General features: G+C 47.2%; 2 protein-coding genes across 2 annotated transcripts in view; both read right to left on the reverse strand.

Moving 5' to 3' along the window:
* FOXC2 (forkhead box C2) overlaps positions 1 to 14,525 on the reverse strand; it is a 69,919-nt gene that overhangs the window by 52,128 nt on the left and 3,266 nt on the right. The gene's annotated exons all lie outside the window — the stretch shown is intronic.
* FOXL1 (forkhead box L1) lies at positions 4,140 to 6,869 on the reverse strand. The gene has a single exon (XM_007059324.3). The coding sequence runs from the start codon at positions 6,062 to 6,064 to the stop codon at positions 4,808 to 4,810; it is 1,257 nt and encodes a 418-aa protein (XP_007059386.2). The 5' UTR covers positions 6,065 to 6,869; the 3' UTR covers positions 4,140 to 4,807.

Consider the following 14,525-nt stretch of genomic DNA (forward strand, 5'->3'; position numbering starts at 1 on the left):
AATGCCCTGGGACCAATTTTAAGCAAACACACACACAGTATTTAATGATGAGAAACCTCACTTAAAAGGAATGAAATTCCTGGATTGTTGCAATGCACTCCTATGTGCAAATTGCAGTTCCCTATAGGAAACCTGTGTTTGAAATTGTTGTTCTGTGAACTAGATAACTTCACTGTATACTCTGTGTGTTCCTGCAAGTTAGAAGTGGCTGCATAACTCAAGAGACATGAAACCTTGATGAGTCGTGACATAGGTCATTCCTATCCAGTGGAATGGAAAGACAGATACACTGCCCACATAAGGAGTATTCTGTTCTGTGTCATAGAATATTTTCTACTTTGTTCCCAGTATTTCAGACTTAAATTTATTGCCAGGCCGGAGAGGTTGAGAACTCTGGGCTGAAGATTCCACAGATGTGTCAAATAGTGGGTGGTAGTTTTCAGCATTGGCAGCTGCTCCTTTGCCTATAGAACAGGTGTGAAACTTTTGACAACAAATTCCAGGAGTTCGTCAAGGTGCCCATCTTTGTATGACATTTTAAGACAACAGTAAAATTTGTAAACATGAATTCTTATTGGAGTAGTAATAGCATGTTCAGCTATATACAAGTTGTGTGTGTGAGAGAGAGAGAATATGCACATAGGTTCACATTGGAGTCTGCATATATTACATAGTTCTCATTTTATTATTGTTTTTCTTATCTTATGTACAAATGGATGACATACAAAGGGAGTGTACAAATAAATAATTCTATCAGCCCATCATGCTTTATTATGCATACGCTTTCTCTGTCACATACATTAGTCAACTGTCAGCGCTAATTCCAAATCGCCGCTCAAAATAATTTGCCTCATTCTGATTTCACTCCAACTGGTGTCATACCAGTATGTCTATTGACATCACCAGAGTAGGTGTGATCAAAATTAGGCCCAATGTAGCTTTTAAAAACAGCAGCAGTGCGTTGGCCACATTCCACCCCCGGCGGGGGGGGGAAAGGGGGGTGTCACCCCGCACAGAAAATAAACCTCCACAAAATATAATAATTAACAATACTCCAAAAATCTGCCTGTGAACAAAAGACACCTACTGTATATGCTGGGCTAAATTCTAGTTTCATTTTCAGCCATTAAGATGGCCACCTGACTGTGGCTCAGCCCTGAAGTACTCACTGGCACAGAGAAAATAACTCAGCCACATTTCTTAATTCTTTCTCAGGATACAAGGGCAAGGGGACGGCCCACAGCACTGGAAGAAAGATCATTTTAAACAATGAAAGGAAGCAATCTTTTACAGAACTCACAGTTAACCTGTGGAACTCCATTCCAAAAAATATCAGTGGGGCCCAGAGCTTGGCTGGATTTGACAAAGGATTTGCCTAGCAGTTTCCAGTTTGTGGTCCATAGACAAGCAGTGGTCCACAAAATCTTTCTCTGTTCTCCATAAAGAGTTGGGTTGCTGGCTTAACAGCCCTGATCCACTCCAGCCAGGATACCTGTAGAAGGAAGGAAAATGGTGGATCTGCCGCTAGAGGCTGCTCTTTTATCAAAGGGGCTGCTGTTTCATTCTCTCAAAGCCACCTACCCCGTCACACCCAGATACACCATATGCTGGAGGGAAAGGAACTGGGATAAAAGTGGGTACCTTGGGGCCTAGGCTGAGTGCTGAGGAGCCGCAGAACTAGAGGGCTACGAGGCCAAGGGAGTAGGCTGGGAGCCAGGGGCAGAGATAGGACTGAAAACCCAAGAAGTGAGTGAAATGGAATTGATTATTGGTGGGGATGTTTAGTTTGTGTAAGAGTGGGTGAGGTGGGATATTTCTGTGTGTGGCAATTCTCAGTCCTACACCAAAGACAATCACTTCCCCCCCTCGCCCCCACCCCAGGAGAATTACTGTAGCTCCTAGAGGTGGGATGTTGCCTAATCTTGATATGCAGCCTGATTTGGAGGAGGGCCCATTAGAGGATCTCTCTACTGAGAGGGGGCCCACACTACAAAAAATATGGGAACCTTTCAGATTAAGCATTGATAGGGCTAATAAGAACATTGAGAGTTAGTTACAGCGGCTAGAGGTTTTTGGTTTTGGTTTGGTTTGGTTGGTTGGATTTTTTTTAGAGATATAAACTCTCATGATTCAGGGCATAAACCAACCGCTAAGTGAGGGGACTAGGGGGGAAATTACCATATGGGCAGGTTGTTCCATAATTGTCCGCCATGCACCTTCCTCTGAAGCATCTGATACTGGAGATCACTGGAGACAGGATATTGAACTAGATGGACCACTGATCTGGTCTGGCAATACCTGTTTTCCCATGGATCCTATTCCCATCTCAGCCAAAGGCAAAACACCCATTGACTTCCATGGGTGGAACAGAATGCCTCCTCAGTTCATACCCATGTGAAGCTGCCTTTGACTGCAGTGGGAGCTACGGCTGAGTCAGAACTGTGCAAGGCCTAACTGCTACAGGCATCGGCCTGGCTCTTTTGTGCCGCTTAAGAATGGCATCACCACCCCTGAGCCCTGAAAGACTTCCATGATGTCATCCGCCATCGCTGACACTTCACAAGGTGGCCATCGATTGAGTTTGCTGTAATACCTGCCTCGAGTTACACAGGTGAACAGCAAATCAGACGACAAAGTGGGAAAGTAAAAATATTAACCCTTTCAGTCTCAAGGGATCAGAGTAAAATACTGTGGGGCTGTCCTGGTTAAAAAGAAGTGGGCAAACTAACCTTACCTAAATCCAGACTGACGTGTTTAAAAAAAAGTGGGTAAACTAAACTAAACTAAACTAAACTCCATGTTGCCCAAATGAGAAGAGAGTAAACCCAGTTTATCTTTGGCTACACTACTGTGTCTGAATTTTACAGATCTGTGGTGGCTGGAACTCCTTCACAGTTGTAATGGCTCCCCTATGAACTACAGGATTAGACAGTGCCATACATTTTTTGAACAGCTTTATCTACAGTTGGCATCATACTCGGTAGGGTTTTAAAATAAATAAATAAACAAGTTGTCATGCTTACCTGAAATCCCTTTTTGCCATTCAATGACAGGCATAAAAAGCGACTTTTCAGTGGGTTTTGAGATTTTTAGAGAAAAGGTTTGTACGCTGGATGTATATGTTAGTTTAAAAATGTAGCTAACCCTCTCTCTAGGTCAGCACTACCTCCCACGGCTCCCTGACTTTTTGTACTTTCCCACATCAGATAAGCTGAGAGTTATTTGCAGATTCTGGGTGTTCAGCTTCTGAACTCCACGTCTAAATGCAAACAGCCCCGGAATCAGGAGCTGCTCGGACATTTCAAAGAAAACCCCAGACCATTCTGTGGGGAATGGTGAAGGAGTCTGAATCAGAGCTGTATCGACAAGCCCAGCTCTTCCTGGGCAGTCACCGGTCAAGGGGTTTATTTAAAGACAGACTCCGCTTTGTGTGAGGGACATGTTGTCTCTGTTGTCCGAAAACAATTTCCCTGACCCCTTCTTCAGCCTCTTATGCACTGGACAATTAAATGCGTAGAATTAAATTCTCTCTGAGCTACTACTGTTCCTCAAGCAGCCTCTGAGAATTAAATACTAATTGTCCTGTAAAAATGCATCTCTTCCAGCGTTTTTACAGCGTCTTATTCCCCTTCTTCCCTCCCCGCCCCTCCCCTCCCCCCCAAAACCCAACATTTCTTTAGGCAGCATGAACTGGGGGTGATTTTTAAATAATCAGCCATATCATTGAACAAAATACTTTATTGAATATAGGTTCGGCTTCATAATGAAAGCTGATGATATAAAAGATTTCCAAAGGGCATTTGCCGGCTAATATACAAAGAAAGCCTCAATATTTATTGAAAGAATAAAAAAAATGCTCTGGTCTATAACTCATCTAGGAGAAAATAAAAACCTACGGGGACAGGGTGAGTTGATTGTTCTTGGTAGACGTCCAGTTTGTAACAAGCTAACGCCAAGATTAATGTATATTATTGTGATCCGTGTGGTTTTATGTTTAGAGCATCGGATTCCATATATAAAACATTGCAGTTTCTCCATTCCACATCATTCAAAATCGGGTGTTCTCTGTAACCGGCCTCAGTGACACAGACACTACCAAAGTACACTAAAAAGGCAAGCACTGTGCAGTAAACCAGCTTGACACAGACACTACCAAAGTACACTAAAAAGGCAAGCACTGTGCAGTAAACCAGCTTGAATTCACGCCATGAATTGTATACGGGGCTGATTCCAAGCAAGCAGGATTGTACCGAAGGAAATTCCATCTGTGACTATTTTTAGCACATATGATATGTCATGTATCTATTCGGTTTATTTAAATTACCAGGTTGGGGTTTATTAGGCAGCGTCGCAGCAATTGTATATATATGTGCGGGGAAATATATGTATTCACTGCACAATAACACAAGCACAAGAAAAACACATGATTACATTGGGGTGCATGGAGGGGGGTTGTTTTTTAACGTGAAAGCAAAGCAGTTGGACAAAAACAGGTCTTAAATGCATGATGGATGGCAAGAATAAACCATCAGGCTGCTGTACTGTTTGTGATATTTTTGTTACAGCCAAGGTAAAAAAAAGTTACCTTAAAGTATATTTGGAAGAAAAAATATCTAGTCAAGAAATCTGCTGAGAAAGAAACGGTTGAAAATGCCATAAAATCCTAATATTCTTAACCCCTGTAATTCATTCTTGGTTTTATATATATATATATATATATATATATATATATATATATATATATATATAAAAGCCCATTCCGTGTGTGTATAAAATTGGATATCAAATTGCATTTTGGGGGGTTTTGTTACTGAAAATTAAATACCGTCTCGGACAAGTGAAGAGGAAAATAAGAGAGAAAGGGAATCCCGATCTGATAAAATCTACCTTGAACTTGGGAATCGAGCATCAGGGAAGCACTGAAAGCTGGACAGACATTAGCATTAGCTGCCAGCGACCCACTGATGTATCCAGCTGGCCGGCTTTCCAAAGCCAACTTGGAGGCGCTCGGGTCCCAGCCTCCCTCTGCCTGCGCGTCCCCTTTGGCTGGCGTTTGGAGAGTTTTGTGAGCTAAGATGCTGTCTATACTGAAGCTTTTGGACTTCTCTGAGCTTTTCGGAGGCATTTGATCTGTCCCGGCTGCGGTGCCCACCTGGCTCTGATTGGCACTTGGGGAGAGCAGGCGTGCACCAGAGGTGGGTATATGCTGACATGCCCTGGCCTCTGCCAGCGCCGTCTCCTCCGCCTCTCCCTCCGAAGAGCTCTCCACCCTTTCCCCCTCGGAAATGCTTCTTCCCTCCTTGGAGGCAGGCGCAGGGACCTGAGCAGCTGCGCACCTGGATGGATGCGGATGGCCCCAAGGGGCAGGGGGCACCTCTGCCTGAGGGGGCTCTGCTGCTGCCCGGTTGCATCTCACAGAGCTCGCTTTGTTCTCGCCTTCCTCTGCGGGGGCCAGTGCATCCCCGGAGGCGCAGGCTGGCTCCAGGGTCTCTTCTCCTGCGGATGCAGCCTGGCTCCCCCGGAATCTCTTCGGTTGCACATCAGCTCGGTGGCCAGCGGGCTGCTCCTTCCCCTCCTCTGCCTCCGCCTTGCCCTTGGTCTCCTGGGATCCTGAGGCTTTGGGCTTCCTTTTCCTCCGCCGGTAGTTCCCGTTTTCAAACATATCCAGGCAGCGGGGGTCTAAGGTCCAGTAGCTGCCTTTGCCAGGTCTGCCTTTCTCTCGGGGCACCTTGACGAAGCAGTCGTTGAGGGAGAGATTGTGCCGGATGGAATTCTGCCAGCCCTGCCTGTTGTCCTGATAGAAAGGGAACCGCTCCATGATGAACTGGTAGATGCCGTTGAGAGTCACCTTCTGGTCTGGAGCCTCCTTGATGGCCATGGCAATGAGAGCGATGTAGCTGTAAGGAGGCTTCTGGGGAGGTTCCTGCCTGGAGATCACGCTGGTGGATGCGAAGCCTAAAGCAGCAGGCAGCCCAGCCCTGTCGGCCCCGTACAGATAGACCATGGAGGAGCCATTTAGCGGGCTGCTCATTGGAGCTAGATGGCTGCCGAAAACGTGGCTCATCGCGGACGTGGTTTAGCTCCGGGTCTTTCCCCTGGCAGTTCAGAGACGCGAAAGGACGAGGAAGAAACCCTCCAAGAGTCCACCGGGGAGCTGTTTGTGTGAGCTCAGACCCCAACCCTGCCTCAACGAGTTTGTTCTCCCTCTGTCCCGGCTTCATCGCTCTTTTTTTTTTTTTTTTTTAAGAAAAAAAAATGTTAAATAATTGTTGTAAGTTTGCTATTATATGTTGACTTAGCACTGGAAAATAAATTGTCTCCGATAAACAGTCGCTTGTGTTCTCAGCCCACCCACATTAATTAAAATATCATTGCTACAAAACTCCAAGCTCCCTCCACGTGTCTCTCTGGTACCAGCCAATGGTTCGCCGGGTTTGTCCTTCATTTGTTTATAGCATTAGTCTGTTGATAAGTCTGCCCACCCAAGTTGAATCAAGCTGTGTTTATTTGGAAAAATTTCCGGGCACCCAATATATAAACGCACTGATCTGATGTTTGAAATATCACGTCCACCCTTTGACGCTGTAAGCACACAGTCAGCAAAGCAGGATGTACACGGCTGGAGCTCAGAGGGAGAAGGGGCAGAAACCCCCGGGTAAAGGAGGATTTGGTTTTTTGAAAGGATCAATGCGGAGGAAACCAGGCAATTAAATGGAGCTGCAAGGAAGAACCTAGGGGTCTGTCTCTCTCTCTCTCTCTCTCTCTCTCCAAGTGGAGAACAGGGATGAATCCTCAACTGGTGTAAATCAACGTAGCTCCCACTGATTTGCACCCGCTGTGGATCTGGCTTTTTGCCTTCAAACCTGCAGTCATAGAAGATGAGGGTTGGAAGAGACCTCAGGAGGTCATCTAGTCCAGTCCCCTGCTCAAAGCACCACCTACCCCATCTAAATCAAAATCAGTGCAGGGATTGCTCCTGACGCATTGGATAGACATCCAAGCAACCAGGTTTGCATCAAAGATTCAATAGAAAGCACGTCTGAAGACAGATGAAACAAAAGCCCGGGGAAGCGATCCAACCCGGGGTATGCTCGAATCGTGTGTCTGCGGCCATTTGAATAGGCCGCTTGTACAGAGTGATGCTTGCTAATATAGTCTCTCTAACCTCAAGGGTGAGAAGGGTCCCCCCACGGCTGTCCCCAGAAAATCCAGCAGGACGAAATTCTGTATTCGGAACTCAGGCCCGAGTGCCGTGTGAATGCAGGGGGACGCGAGTTAAGCAATCCTTCTTTTCGAGGAACCAAAATCGAAGGGGATTTTGATTCTTATTTGGGGGTCACAGTGGGATTGCAAGGAGCAACCGCGCTCCATAAAAGGCGAACTTGGCAGGCATGAGGGGGAGGTTTCGTATTTGTGAATGCAGGCCTGTTGCTTTATATTATGTACTTTCCTGTTTATACCAAGGATGGGGATTATAACAACTTTACAAGTGCACACAGCTGGCCGGTGATTACATTAGGCATTTGTGATGCTCTTTTTTGTATAAACGTTCAGGTTTTTTTTTTTTAATTGACTGATGTAATGATTTTAATCAAAGGTACTGGCTGAGTCGGACTCAGAAAGAGGTGTCAGCTCTTTAATGAGGGCGATGAACAGACCCCCACTAAGCGTGCCCTCTAATGTGAAATGTCGACAATCAGTTCGCTATTCTCTTTGTGGGTGAAAAGGACAGATGCTTAGGGCCCTGTTGTGTCCCCAGTTTTTAAAACAGTCAGTGATGGGGCGGGGGAATCTGCTAAAAACCGATGGCAAGAGATGGCCCATGGAAACTGACTAACATACGAGCATTTTTAGGAAGCTGTGTAAAGGCAGATCTGAGTCATGAGTTTCTGTTCTGATTAGAGGCTGTTTGCCTGCCATCTCTTCTGGGAGCAAAATGTGCTCAGAAGGAAGCACGGGCCACGTCTCCTCTAGGGTCTGATCCAAACTCGAATGGCTTCCCTGGGCTTTGCATCGAGCCCAGACCGAGGGCCAATCAACTTGTAACGCCAGCACTCGTTTGAGTGGAGCAAGCAGGATTTGGCCGCCACCGGTAACTTCCAAACGTAATCGGGGAAATTAAGTGTGCCGTTAGAAACCAGAGTCCCGATCCCGTACCCCTTGCCCAGATAAAACTTTGGACTCGAATGGGACTTTTGTCTGACTGCAGGATGGGGCCCTTACTGCATCATAAACATCCCACTACTTTTAAAAGGGCTAGTTGGGAATTCCCTGAGGGTTATCCCCCAGGTGCCCAGCAGGAGATCAGAAGCGGGGAAGAAACCTGATTTGATTTCTGCATTTTCAGATGAATCCAGCAGGGGTTCAGATTAACAGCTAGAGAAAGCAATCCTCTTGCTTTGGATTTGCAAATTACTTTAAAAAAAAGTGGATTTCTGATGTTCTCATTTGTTGTTATAGATTGGGACCTCGCTTCCACAAAGTCCGCTTATTAATAGGATTGTGACTCTTTGATTTCGGGCATTACTTCGTAGAATTAAACCAGAGGGAACTAAATCGAGTCCCTAGGAACTCGGCACATTTCAGAGAGTCAGTAAATGGCAAACCCTTTTATTTGATATAAATTATCACATGCCGGGAGCGGGGGGGGGGGGCGATCTATATTAGCAAACGCCTTTCGCTCCCAGGGGCTGTTTGATTGTCCACATCCAGCGTGTGCCAACAAAAAAAAAAAAGTGGCCCTTGGTTGAGTTTAGACATCAATTCTTCCTTCGTTAAACATTATTTCACATAAACCTTCCTTGTAAAGGGGGCTCTGCGCATCCGTGTCGGAGCCCAGATGCTTTCACTCGTCTGACACCTTATCGACATCCGCCGCGGAGATTTTAAACGGGAGATCAACGTTTAACGTCGCCCCCCCCCCCCCCCCCCGGTCCTCCTGTCCCCCGGGCTTTATTTAAATTCTCACCGACTCTAGTGCGTCTCCTTGAGAAATCCAAGCAAGAAATATTAAAATAATAAATACTCCCCTGCGATGGCAGCGGGCCCGGGATACAGACACAGGCTCACACGGCCCCACAGAGGTTTCTTGCCTCACTTTTTTGTACATCGCTGCGCGCAGTTCCCTCGGGAGGCGAAGAAGAGACGTTCGTCTCGGGTTGAAAACCACCCGTCGGAGCTTCCCTAACAGCTCATTCGCTCCCTGGGTGCGTTACCCTCTTCGGACGTCCTGACCGGACAGGGTCCGCTTGGGAGCAGCCACCGACGTGTCTGTAATCCGAGCCGCTCTCACCGCCACCGTCCGGGGCTGGAGGCGAGTGGCCGAGAAGCTCCGTGGGGAAGTTTCTTTCTGCCTGCTGGGCACAAGAACCGAGACGTGGGCCTCCCCCAGGCTCTTTAGAGACTCCGGGGTGTGCTTTCGCTTCCCGACCCCCGGGACTCGCGTCCCTTCAAGGCAGCGGGACAGAGGGAGGCTGTCCTAGCAGAGAGACACACTTGGCAGCCTAGAGGGTATTAGCAGCTTCTGTGGTCCCGAGAAGGGAGCAGAGCCTGGGGTGTAACATCTGTAGCGTTCCCCCCCCCCCCAAGACAGTACCCCCTGCAAGTTATTCAAAACGGCCCATAGCCAAAATGTTCACACTTGGGGGCCTAAAGTAAGTCACCTAAACCCATATTTAGGCATCTCAATAAAACGATCTGATTTTTAAAGGTGTTTCGCTTTGGGCACCCCGGCTTGCCCATTTTAACCTATATGGTCCCGTGTTACTATTCCCCAGACCGCCAGGCCTTGACATCATTATACCTCCTGCTTTGCATCTGAGTCCATGGTGCACTGGAGCAGCAGTCGAGTTTGTGCTCAGTGTCAAATGAGAACTAAAAACAGTTTGCCCTTTGCATGATGCAAAACGGGTGTTAGCGGCAGCTTTACGGCTGCGAATCCCTCTCACAGAGGCACTTGCTACCTGACGCCTTTTCATTTCTTTTTCCACGCCCTGCTCAGGCCTTTCAAGTTCTCCAGAGTCCACCCCAAGAAGGAAAAATAAAACACGAAGGAGGCTTGCAACGAGATGCTAAAGGGGAAGCGATGCTAAACGGGGGGTTAATATATTTGTGCAAACCTGGCAGGTGACTAGACTGGGCCCTTAATTGATTGTCTGGGTATGTTATATTTTTGGGAGTTCCTAAACGGACTGCATTTGAGTCTTGTAGCACAAAGGAAATTCGCTAGTTTGTTGCTTGGATTGGCAGAGCTGGAACAGAAATACACAATAGAAAGAGCTGTTGGTTTTGAACACACACTTTTCTGATCGCAACTCATAGCCAACCTGTGGGACTCTTTGCCAGGGGATGGTGTGAGGCCAAAAGCATAACTGGGTTCAAAAAAAGAATTAGATACATTTAGGGAGGATAGGTCCATCAAGGGCTATTAGCCAAGGGAGTCAACCCCATGCTCTGGGTGTCCCTAAACCGCTGACTGACAGAATCTGGGGATGGCTCAGGCGATAAGTTGCCTTGTTCTGTTCATTCCCTTTGAAGCGCCTGGCACTGGCCGCTCTGGGCAGACAGGATGCTGAGCTAGATGGACCATTGGGCTGACCCGGCATGGCCGTTCTTATGAATTAAAGGTCATGGGAAGTGGGGAGGGATCAGTAAACTAGGCAGCAGATTTGAAGTCCCAAGCCATTTTGGCATTACAACGTCTTGATCGTGCTAGGTGTCCACCCACCATCCTCATTAGCCAAAATAAACCCCAAACAAGGCTGGGGCCAGCAGAGGTGAACTCTGCAACACAGCGACTTCCCTGATAGAAGCTGATCTTGGCCCCCGGCTAGTTTGTACTTGAGCACAATTGAAGTATTGGGCGTGGTGCCTGAGCGCAGGCTACAATAGGGTCGGCTCCTTAATGGTGCGCTGGGATTTATCTTGGTCCCTCACCTGTAAGCAAGTACGCTGTAGGGCCCGATCCTGCCAGGTGCTGACTCTGTCCCTGAATGAGGCTTACAGGTGAAGGTGGCGTCACACCATAACATGATTGGGGATGGGGGAGTATTTGGGCTGGCAGAATTATGAGATCATCAGCAACGGTTGCAAGGGACGTGACTACTTTAAATGCTCTAAACACAAACGCAAAACACACAAGCAAACACACCCCGATTCTGCTCCCATCGAAACCAATGACAAAACTCTCATTGACTTCAGTCGGGTAGGATCCAGCCCTCCCCCCTCCCCCCCATAAAGCCACGTGAGTCAATCGTGTTGGAAAGAACTACAGTGTCCCACGCTATTCTGTGAGGACTCTAGGGTGGGCTACTTGGGGCTTTTGCTGTTGCTTTATTACTCTTGCAAAGCAAGAGTCCAGGCAATGTGACTGGACAGTTTAAAGATTTAAACTGTGTTATTTTTAGCACGGCTCTAATTCCCCTGGCTGGTTTAAACCACCTGGGAGACAATCATCCAGATCGGGTGAAAGCCCTTTTTTGAAAGAAAGAAAGAAAGAAAGAAAGGAAGAAAGCGACTTTAAAAAAAAAACCCAAAACCCTCACCAAAATCTGAACAAACTGGTGATTAGATTCGCTTTTCCAGCAAGCATCTCAGACCAGAGTCGGGAGAACACGCCGATTGCTTTTATAAACTAACAGGGACCTATTTCACATGGAAAGAAACCGAGAAAAACAAAAGTTCTTGTTCTCTTTGACAAAAGTCTGTGTCTACAGATGTAAATAACAGTGACTGTGATGTAGAGCTCTCCTTGCCCGGGGGGGGGGGGGGGAAGTCTGCAAGAAGATGCTGGAGTCTGTTTTCTGCTTGAAGATTTTTCGAATACAATGCAGAGAGGAAGGCAGGGGTAAAAACGCTACAGCTGTTTCCAAAGGGAGATAAGGGTGAAAGCTGATCGTTAGAGGGGGAAATATACGTATCGAAACACAAAATGTTACGTGTTTCGCACCAAAAGATTCCCAGGGATAGATTGAACTCTCAGTGTTTTTCACCAGAGCTCAGAGTTAATAGTAACACCTACTTGGAATGTCTCCGTCTGGTAAATGGGGGAAAAACATGCTTCGATTGTAAGTGTTTGCTGGGTGTTATTATTCTGTTAGGTTTTCCTTTTTTGAAAGAAAAAAAAAGGACTCAAAATGAGCATGCCCGTATTATGCCCGAAAAACTAAGGTTTAAAAAGAGAGTCCAAGGCTGCAAATGAACACCCCTGCGCCAAGGCGTGCAATCGCTTGTGAGATCGACGGCCCAATCTCACAAACTTTATCCTGGGCCCAAAATGCTGCCACCCACAAAGAGGAAATTAGCTAGCTGCTGAAACCCTGCCATTTTCCAGGGCCAGACCGTTGCAGCTTGGAGACAAGGAGCAGGGAGCCCTGTGAGAGAGACATTTAAGTGCTTTCTTTTCCTGAGGATTTTTATTTTATTGTTTAATGTGACAGGGTCTTGCAGGAAGTCAGCCACCCGGAGAAGGGGGGACTTCAAGAGACAGAGACAAGGATGCATTTGACCTACCTGAGATCATTCCCTTCGAGTGGAAATCGAATAAAAATCATTACAACGCCTTTTTTTTAAAAAATGGTTATTACTAATTCTTCTTTGGGGACTTTGGTTTTCTACCATAGCCGAGATCAGGCGGGTAGGACTCGATATTGGGTCGGGAAAACAGCTCGAGCCTGAGCGATCATGAAAATTTGGAAACGCAAACAAGAGGATGCTGCCCGCAGTCACTGTTTAACGCGGGCTCCGCACTTCCCAGGGTCCAGTGTCACTCTGGAACTGTCCAGCAAAAAAGCAATTTTCCGGAGAGCCGCAGCTGGCGTGCCAAATGCCCCCAGAGGGAAAGGACTGGGAGCAGCAGCGAGTGGCTGCCCTTTCGGGGGGAAAGCACCCGCCCCCGGCTCTGGCAGGAGCTTCGGGAGCTCGATACCTGCCACGGGGCAGTCCTTTATCCCGTCAGCTATTTGCAAAATGCGACTGCAATAAGATAATATCGTGCGGCCAGCCTGGACCGCATGTTGGCACATCGGCACTGAGGCGTCTATCTACACTCTGCCAGCCGGAGAATCCCCGGAGTGGTCCTGGGTTATTCAGCCCCCACCCGCTGCTAACCCCCATCAAGGGCCTAGTGCCCTTTAGACAAACAAGGGAAAGGCTCAAGCAGCATATCACCTGTGCCTGCAACCCCACTCTGCGCCCCGGAGGCCCTAGGTGGGAGAGAGAATCTGCCACTGGGAACTCTGGCTCAAGCAAGGAACCTGTTAGGGAGGAGAAGTGGCAAGTTTAATGTTAGTGGCCCTGGATATTCCTCTGTCTCCCTATCTCCCCCCCACACACACACACACACACGCGCGCGCGTGCAGGGGATTCTCACACCCAGCCCACCCTCTCCCCACCCAAAAAAGAAGCCCCTGATTTCCAGCTTACAGGTACAGAACAACGCGATGAGGCGACTGTGAGCTGGGGGGGGGGGGGGTTGGGGGGGAGCTATTCAGCGAAAAATCTCCCCGATTTAATTTGAAGAAGGGGCGAGGATTTGGAGAGGTCGGCGGGGAAGGAGAGTGTATTCGCTCCTCTTTTTCCCCGCCTTGCTCTTTTATGAATAGACAAAAAAAGTGGAGAATTTGGCACGAGCAGCTCGGGTTTTGTAGGAAGGCTGTTGACACACAGCACAAACGACTCCGATGGGCCATGTTGCGTTTCAACCAAGCGTTTCAACGCACGCTGCCAGACTTCGGCCGCCTATGGTATTTGCCAGGTCAAAACCAGCCCGGGGAATATTGTCTGCCACGAACGACAGCGTATCTTCTCCGTCCAGCTATTCACCTTTTCGTCCTAATAAGTGTTTAGTGGTTTTTTTGATTTGCTTTTTTTTTATGGGAGGAGATTTGCCTCCTCAGCCTTTTTTATTGTGCTGCATTTATAGTCTGTGATTCCATAGGTTAGCATGGGTCTTTATTGACAATCTTTGCAGCTGGCATCTACATTCGTTGGGGGACGTATGTTATTACCATTAAAATTAACTTGGTGGAAACCAGCTGTGTTTGAAAAGGGCTCCTAAGGCCATTTTTATCTAAAGGCTGCTTTCTTCGTTACCAACGTGCTAGACAATCCTGTGATGGTATTTTTTTATTATTAATTATTATTATTACTAAGCAACAACGAGCCACTGCATCTCTGAAGCATGTTAAAGTTGTTTACAAGGGATCTGAAGGGAGAGAAGGCTGGTAGCGTCCACATATCCGCTGTCAGCCCCGGGCATTTATAATGAGAGCTCAGATCGGGTATGGGAAGCAGAAGATGAAGTCAGATGAAGCCAGATCTTTTGTACAAGAAACGAATAAAAAAGAGAATGCGTTCAGACAGTGCTGCAAAATCATCCTAATATGAACTTGCTGGGATAGTTCGTAGGACTTCCTAACGAGATCCAGATCAAATGTTATTCCTTATTATCCCCACAGGATGTTAAAAATTTATTTTTCCTGTACACTGTTGTTTTATCGGGGCAACTGCCTGCAGCATGCTGTTGC

The sequence above is a fragment of the Chelonia mydas genome, chromosome 12 (genome assembly GCF_015237465.2).
Source record: "Chelonia mydas isolate rCheMyd1 chromosome 12, rCheMyd1.pri.v2, whole genome shotgun sequence".
Lineage (NCBI taxonomy): Eukaryota > Metazoa > Chordata > Testudines > Cheloniidae > Chelonia > Chelonia mydas.